The sequence below is a fragment of the Eptatretus burgeri genome, chromosome 3 (assembly GCF_056783735.1).
Source record: "Eptatretus burgeri isolate ZD-2024b chromosome 3, Ebu_testis_v1, whole genome shotgun sequence".
Lineage (NCBI taxonomy): Eukaryota > Metazoa > Chordata > Myxini > Myxiniformes > Myxinidae > Eptatretus > Eptatretus burgeri.
This window is the reverse complement of record NC_140963.1, coordinates 51,734,569-51,743,568: the sequence shown is the minus strand read 5'-3', so window position 1 is coordinate 51,743,568 and position 9,000 is coordinate 51,734,569. Positions and strand designations below refer to the sequence as shown.

The 9,000-nt window shown below is 41.0% G+C and overlaps 1 protein-coding gene across 5 annotated transcripts in view; it reads left to right on the top strand.

The window, feature by feature from the left end:
* DYNC2I1 (dynein 2 intermediate chain 1) overlaps positions 1–9,000 on the top strand; it is a 245,518-nt gene that overhangs the window by 235,630 nt on the left and 888 nt on the right. For 4 of the 5 annotated variants that reach the window (XM_085873299.1, XM_085873302.1, XM_085873303.1 and 1 more), the window contains exon 20: positions 4,424–9,000. This exon is cut by the window's right edge and continues 888 nt beyond it. In XM_085873299.1, the coding sequence (XP_085729425.1) occupies positions 4,424–4,601 (178 nt within the window). In that variant the 3' untranslated portion in view covers positions 4,602–9,000. The remainder of the gene's footprint in view (positions 1–4,423) is intronic. The other variant, XM_085873300.1, reaches the window with a different exon arrangement.

Sequence of the window (9,000 nt, the reverse complement as noted above, 5' to 3'; positions counted from 1 at the left end):
TCCTGTCACATACCTCACACTGCAGCGTGTGAGTCTTGCTGTATTGACCTTGTTTGGATCTACGTATGCATGTGAGCAGTCATTCTCACATCTTAAAAACATCAAGTCCAACCTACGATCACATCTAACGGATGAAAGCCTCAACGCTTGCATGAAGCTTAACCTCACCAAGTACCAACCAGACTACAAAGCCATCAGCAAATCCATGCAGCACCAGAAGTCCCATTAATGGTGAGTATTATAACAACATTATTTAAAAGAATAAATTCAGAGGCTTATTATACTCACATTTAGTTGAATTCAGTCTTAAAATATATTATATGGCTCTCACTGAAATAGATTTCCAAATATTTTGCTTTAATGGCTCTCTGAGTCAAAAACGTTCCCGACCCCTGAGTTAGACTATCGTTGGGCATAGGTTGTGAACGTCGACAACACGCTCAGCATTCGTTGGTATAAGTTATCTATATGTGATTGAAACGTTCTGTGTATGTTACTAATACGTTATGCATACGTCCAACACATTATGAATACACCAAAAACTTAAAAAAAAACATCAATAGTTCAGCGTACGCCAGCGTTTTACATACATTTTGATACCTTGCCATACGCTGGCTAAAACGTCAAGGTGTGACAGCCCATTAAGATCCAGGCTTTCATTGACATATTGGATGCTGCTATCTTGTCTGTACCTGTTTCTGGTGAGGATGTTGATATCACGGAGAGATTCACTTTCCTTGGCAGTGATATTCATGTCTCTTCTGGCTATGAGCCAGAGGTCAATAGACATCTGGGTCGAGCCTGGGGAGTCATGATTGCACTGGATCACGGGGTGTGGCACTGTCGCTACCTGTGCAGGACGACAAAAGTTTGAGTCTTCAGGTCCTTCGTGCTTCCATTGTTGCTCTACGGATGTGACTTCTGAGATCTGAGATGGAGACTTAATTCCTTTGTTACCAGGTCTCTTCGGAGAATCCTTGGCTATCGCTGCTCTGACTTTGTGTCCAATGAGCGGTTGCTGAGATAGACTCAAATGAGATTTGTTACATACATCGTCCGTGTGCATCAGCTGCAGCTGTATGGGCATGTGGCTCGTTTTCCTGATGCTGATCCTGCTCACCAGATTCTCTCAGCGAGGTGTCCTCGTGAGTGGTGGAGGCCAATGGGCCAACCACGTACCTCATGGTTGCACCATGTTGATCGGCATCTCATGGGATGGGGATGGACCAGGCATCTGCCTGGGGGATGGCAAGATGGAAGCTCCTGGTGTGCCGTCGGAAAGTGGACGCAGCGACGTGCTGCTCTGGTGCATGCTCCCATACCTGACCTGACCTGAGTTAATATCATGGGTGATAGGCATAGGAGACCAGTCGTGAATTGAGATGGGTGCTTGATGTCCCTGCCAGTGTGCCTGAGTGAACTGCCAGACTCATTGTCGCTATGGTGGCTCTCTGAGCATAGCCAGAAAGATGTTGACTCTCACAAGCACATGATCAGATTAACGAATTGGAGCAGAGGGAGTGCAGGAGACATTTTTGTGTGAGTTTGTATCGTCACTCCATCAAATATGGAAACGACATCGGAGAGGGGAATGCGGAAAGGAAGGACGCAGGAGAGGGGTTGGGAAGCTGGGCGGCGGGGGGGGGGTGGAAACTGGGAGCATGCAGGACAGGGGGAAGCTGTTAGTGTGTGGTGCAATGGGGGGTTAAGGGGGGATGCAATAACAGGGTACATGAAGTGGAGGGATGCTGAAGAGGATGACACATGGAAGGGGTGGTGTTGGAAGATTGTGAGCATTTTGGACATTTGGGGATGGGGGGAATTGACACGGAGGGGTTTGAGACCGTTAAAGGACGTGAAGTGGAATTGATTGTCGTGAACAGATAACCTCTATAAACAGAACTTCTCAAGTTTCCCAATCTGATATGCAGAGACAGATGACACGTGGGGTGGGGGGGACTGGAAATAATGCCTGTTGAAGATATGGAAAAAAGTGTTTCTGAAGTAGGTATGGGAGGCATTGGAGGAAGGTTAATGGTATGGGAGGAGGGTTAATGGACCAAGCGTTTTGGAGTGAGAGGTATGGGAGGAGGGTTAATTTCTGTAGGTTTGGGAGGAGGGTTAATGGACCAAGCGTTTTGGAGTGAGACTGGTTTGGGAAATATTACTTGTGAGAAGAAAAATATGAAGAGGTCATGATAAAGAAGCATCATGGAGTGCTTCTGATGGAGAAAGAAGGAAGGTGAAGCATTTTTCATGTATTTAAATGCTTTTAAAGGAAGAAGCATTTTATTCAGTGAAGATTCAGTTTGCAGTGACAGTGTTGAGAAAGGGAAGGAACAAAGAATGAAGTACAGGAAATAGAGGACATACAGGCAGATTGAGTTCATGTTTTGGAGTGAAGAAAAAAATATATATTATTTTTGAAATGAGGGGGGGGGGCAGGATAGAATAAAGTTGAGGAGGCTGAAAGGACAATACCTGGAAGAAAAGAAGCGGAACTCGGTATGCGGCATCAGAGCAGACAGAATTTGCGTGCCGGCTATCCGAGGACTAGATCTCAGCCACCCGGACATGGATTCGACAATACAGCACAATAAGGGAAAATTTTACATGGAAAATTGGACGAAAACAAAAAAAACAGCAACACAGGGTCGAAAATAATAACCGGAAAATACGATGGATCTGGTCCGGAAAACTTGGCTTTGATGAACTGGAAGGAAGAACCACTGAATCAATATCTACGTGCAGCAAACCCTGAACCAAAAGTGTTGTAGTCAAATGAAAATGAGTCATAATTGATGTTGGGGGAATACGTCGAACCATACGTGTCTGTTTGTTTATTTGTGGGATGAAATGGTTTGAAACTTGGTTGTTGAACACAAAATAAAGTTGTACTCCCTCCATACCCCCCCCCCCACCCTTGCTGCTCCCACAGGGAAAGGGTGTTTATAGTCATTTCAATTTCTCTCCTTCCTTCCCACCTGATTTTTGATGCAATTATTTTGACAATTGTTTCCCTATCATATTCAGTTCTACAACTAAATTTGCATTGCTTCACATAAGAACATATAGGTAGCCTATAATTGGTCACACCTTGGTGTAGCTACCTTTGCAGTCTCTCTGCTCAACGCTTTGCACACCACAGACGGCAGACACATTATGCTTCGTTGTTTAGACTATTTTTCATCACAAGCAGATTCAAAAATAGGGGTTATGCAAAAAATATGGTGAGTTGGAAATCTGAAACATCATCCGTGCTCCATTTGTGAATCGAATGAACTTGGGAGATTTTTTTTTTAATGTTACTCCATACATCACAGGCAGAGCAAAGACATTGGTGTAATGTACATTATAGTACTTTTTACAATAATTTACACAACATTCGTATAAGGTGGATAAACACATATTGGGTGATGGGAATTGAATTGGGGATCCCTGAATCATAGTCCAGCAGGTTAGATGGGAATATGAAACAGGCCAACCTGAATTATCTTTGCTCATTGAAAAATTTAAAGAAAGTGAAAAGCCTTTTAATATTTTTTTTGGCAGAAACTTGTCAAGTAAAATCGTAAAACTGTAAAAGCGATAACTCGTGGTACATCTGAGGTCAGCCTTGAAGCATTTGCTTGTTACCTCTGCTTCCGAAGGTGAAGGAGGTTATGTTTTCACCCCTCTCTGTCTGTTTGTCTGTCTGTCTGTTTGTGTACAGGATATCTCAAAAAGTTGTGGATGGATTCGGATGAAACTTGATGGACAAATTGGGTGTGTGACAAGGAATAATTGATTCGATTTTAGTGAAGATCTGAATCCGGCTTTGCATACATGAATTATTTAATTTTAAAGTGATTCTTCACCATTAAGAGATCAGACCAAAAATGATATATAGCACGATATCTCAAAAAGGTGTGGACGGATTCGGATGAAACTTGATGGACAAATTGAGTGTGTGTTTAAGGAAGAATTGATTCAATTTTGGTGAAGATCTGAATCTGGATCTGGATACATTAATTATTTGATTTTTAAAGTGATTCTTCACCACTGAGAGATAAGGCCAAAAATGATATATGGGTATGACATGTCAAAAATGTATTGGGCTCGATATGTTCTCAGGCATTGCGAGGTGGAGGAATGCGCTTTACCAAGTGCCCTTCTAGTTTAGATATGTAATTTATTGAGATGCAGCTGAAAACTTTGTTTCTCTAAACTTTGTTGCTGAAAAAGGTGTAAACTTTGTTGCTGCACACAGCTGTGATGCTACTTTGTTACTGCACACAGGCAAGTGGATATATCTGAGGATCAAACATCGTGATCTTCACTATGGGTACTTGTTTGTAAAATCTGGATGATTATGCATACTGTGGAGAAAATGCCTCCGAGGGTGTCCCTTTGAGATGCAAACAACATTGTGTTACTTGCACAGGTTTGTTGCCATGAAGGCAGTGGGAGGTGTTGATGTGAACCCGGGGCTCGTGCTGGCGACACGCAGTGGTCGTTTAGAGTTGCATGTCCTTCAGGAACAGTTTGGCAACACTGTGGGCACAAGATCTCTGCTGCTTCAGATGGTGGATATGCGGTCTCATGGGGAGAACATTGTATAACTGATGGTGTGTGTTATGCTGATGCAGTTTTATTTCATCTCCTTACTGAATTCATTTTCGAGTTAAATAATAGTTCACAAAATACAGGTTTTAGTTGGATTGAAAAAAACTGAAGCTGATGGGACCACCAATGAAGACACATATTCAAAACTGAAGGAACCTCGAAGAGCATGATGCGATTTGACCAGAGCGGTGGGGGGGGGGAAGAAGGGGGTAGTTGGGATTTCCCTGGCTCTGGGGTTTCAAAATTTTTCTCCGTGGCACTACAATTAAAATAGCCATGTGGGGTGGGGGGGATAAATTTATGCCCCACCCTCCTGTCAAAAGATTTTGTATTAATGGTGATTCAATTTGTGAAATGTTAACATCTGGCATTTAAAAATGATCAATGTATGCTGCGTCCTTTTTACGCATGAACAGATTTTCCGAAAAGCTTGTTCTTCCCACACAAACAGTATGAGAACAGCAGGACATCTGGTAAACATGATTTTAAAAACATGCAATCGATTTGGTTTCATTGGATCTGGATCATTTTGCATGTATAAAGTCGATCTGATGGGATTCCACTTATCTGTTATCATCTCACAAAACTGGACGTGACGAAGCACAGACAGTTAACCAATGAAAATCGACAAAGTCATAAACCTTACGCTGCTGTTTTCAATCTGGCATTAAAGAAAACACAAATATATATATATATATATATATATATATATATATATATATATATATATATATATATACATATATTGGGGAGAACAAGTATTTGATACACTGCTGATTTTGCAGGTTTTCCCACTTACAAAGCACGTAGAGGTCTGTAATTTTTATCATAGGTACACTTCAACTGTGAAAGACGGAATCTTCTTCTTCTTCTTCTTCTTTTTCTTCTTCTTTCGGCTGCTCCCGTTAGGGGTCGCCACAGCGGATCATCCGTCTGATCCGCATAGTGAGTTGGCACATGTTTTCCGCCGGATGCCCTTCCTGACGCAACCCTGGTCGCCTCTTACGACACAGGGATATGGTACACCTATTTTAACCGGGGTATACACCGGCCCAGTACACTGGTACTCACTTCGCCGACCTCGAAAGGATGACAGGCTGAGTCAACCCCCTGGTGTATTAATTCAGTGGCCCAACGGGGCTTTAACTCAGGACCTTTTGAATCCCAAGCCGCTGCCCAAACCACTGCGCCAACACCAGGATACTGTGAAAGACGGAATCTAAAACAAAAATCCTGAAAATCACATTGTATGATTTTTAATAATTAATTTGCATTTTATTGCATGAAATAAGTATTTGATGCATCAGAAAAACAGAATTTAATATTTGGTACAGAAACCTTTGTTTGCAATTACAGAGATCAGGCGTTTCCTGTAGTTCTTAACCAGGTTTGCACAGACTGCAGCAGGGATTTAGTCCACTCCTCCATACAGATCTTCTCCAGATCCTTCAGGTTTTGGGGCTGTCGCTGGGCAACACAGACTTTCAGCTCCCTCCAAAGATTTTCTTTTGGGTTCAGGTCTGGAGACTGGCTCAGCCACTCCAGGACCTTGAGATGCTTCTTACGGAGTCACTCCTTAGTTGCCCTGGCTGTGTGTTTCGGGTCGTCATGCTGGAAGACCCAGCCATGCCCCATCTTCAATGCTCTTCTTGAGGGAAGGAGGTTGTTGGCCAAGATCTCGCGATACATGGCCCCATCCATCCTCCCCTCAATACGGTGCAGTCATCCTGTCCCCTTTGCAGAAAAGCATCCCCAAGGAATGATGTTTCCACCTCCATCTTTCACGGTTGGGATGGTGTTCTTGGGGTTGTACTCATCCTTCTTCTTCCTCCAAACACGGCGAGTGCAGTTTAAACCAAAAGCTCTATTTTGGTCTCATCAGACCACATGACCTTCTCCCATTCCTCCTCTGGATCATCCAGATGGTCATTGGCAAACTTCAGATGGGCCTGGACATGCCTTGGCTTGAGCAGAGGGACCTTGCGTGCGCTGCAGGATTTTAATCCATGACGGCGTAGTGTGTTACTTCTGATTTTCTTTGACACTATGGTTCCAGCTCTCTTCAGGTCATTGACCAGGTCCTGCCGTGTAGTTCTGGGCTGATCCCTCACCTTTCTCATGATAATTGAGGTTCCACGAGGTGAGATCTTGCATGGAGCCCCAGACCGAGGGAGATTGACTGTTTTCTTTAACTTCTTCCATTTTCTAATAATTGCGCCAACAGTTGTTGCCTTCTCACCAAGCTGCTTGCCTATTGTCCTGTAGCCCATCCCAACCTTGTGCAAGTCTACAATTTTGTCCCTGATGTCCTTCGACAGCTCTCTGGTCTTGCCCATTGTGGAGAGGTTGGAATCTGATTGATTGAGTGTGGACAGCTGTCTTTTATGCAAATAACAAGTTCAAACAGGTGCAGTTAATACAGGTAATGAGTGGAGAATGGGAGGGCTTTTTAAAGCCAAAACTAACAGGTCTGTGAGAGCCGGAATTCTTACTGGTTGGAAGGTGATCAAATACTTATTTCATGCAATAAAATGCAAATTAATTATTTAAAAATCATACAATTTGATTTTCAGGATTTTTGTTTTAGATTCCGTCTTTCACAGTTGAAGTGTACCTATGATAAAAATTACAGACCTCTACGTGCTTTGTAAGTGGGAAAACCTGCAAAATCGGCAGTGTATCAAATACTTGTTCTCCCATATATATATATATATATATATATATATATATATATATATATATATATATATATATATATATATATATATATATATATATATATATATATATATATCTTTTGTTATCCTGTCAAACTTTGATTTAAGTAATGATAAGTTTTGAATCTGTACATGTAGAGCTTGAATATTTCCAAGATTATTTTTTCATGACCTTTTTTTTCAGTGTGAGAAATGTATTAATTCTTTATTTTAATTGCAATGTGTTGTTATGGATCGCTTGTAAGTTGTAAAAATCAGAAAGAACAACAAAAAACCATTATGCTGTCAATTTTATCCCTCCCTCGCCCCTCCCCCCACACCCCCTCATCTCACTGGAAATTTAACAAATCGCAACCTGACGAAGAGTATGGTTACTGTTGCCTTCTGTGCAGCTGTACTAGTCGGTGGTGCCTTCAGTTTTGAATATGAAGTTAAATAGTATTCACATTATATCGAAATACCTATGGTGCAAGTAACATAAATAAGTGAAGGCAAGAATTTTTTTGTTATTGTTCATTCATTGGTTGAGCCATCAGTAGAATGTGTAAAGAGATCCAGATTGGTGACTAAAAGTAGCAGTTACAGATAAAATCTACAAACTGTTCATCAATCAAATCTAATCAAAACAAACTTCTCTTAATTAGAATCCTGTTAAGTTTCAAAAAGTCCCCTTTTTGCCAGTACTGTACTTATTGTCACAGTATTTTCCAATCTCATCTTGTCATTTCCTCGTGTGAATGAATCATGTCATTTTACATTTACATTTCCTCCCAAGTTAAAAGCTTCTCATTCACCTTGCCAGTTAACCTTTGGAGTTTAGGCAATACTGTTTAATGCTTTGGGTTAATAATTGATTTTTTTTTTTGTCATTTAACACATTTAAACAAAGACATCTTGACTTGCATAACTCTGTTCATCATTTCAGAATGGCGAATGAACTCAGCACAGAGGGAAGCAATACATAAATTAATTTCCATGCATGTGGCAGATTTGAGCTTAATTAGGACTGAACCTGCTGTTAATGCATACTTTATTTTCGAAAACCTAAAATATTATTAACCTTCTTCTAAGAATTGTATACAGTACAATTATCCTAGGGTAAATGTCTGTTTTTTTAACTTTGATTTTTTTTTTATTTGGATAAACCGAGCTATTAGAGGGCCTTTTCAGATTTGATGCTGATAATTGAACAATATGTTTTGCTTTAATTAGAATTATTAAGAAAGCTGTTATTGCAGGTTTCCCAATGAACTATTATGCTTAATTGCTGAAGAAAGTAAGTGTGTTTACCCTGAAGTTTCTCTTGACCCACAAAATGCATCAAACCAAACCAATTACTGCAATGGATTTCACTTAACATTTCAGAAAACAGGAAGTGTCATGCACAGCATGTTTCACGTGAGAACTCGTACTGCCCCATCTTTTCTCACCAAGGTTTTGAGCTCAAATACATCTTGATAAATTTGAAATATATGCAAAAACAGTCACACATGGTGAAAGGCCATGTGGACTTTTATGCTTGGGTTTCATCTCCATATTCCAGCGTCAGGACATACTCCAATGCCTCATTTCCTTACACCACTCAACCCAGGTTAATTTCACCAACGAATAAGTGTTCATTTAATCAACTAGCATTTAACAATAGGAGCTGGCCCCGATTATTTTCAGAGCCTTTCCC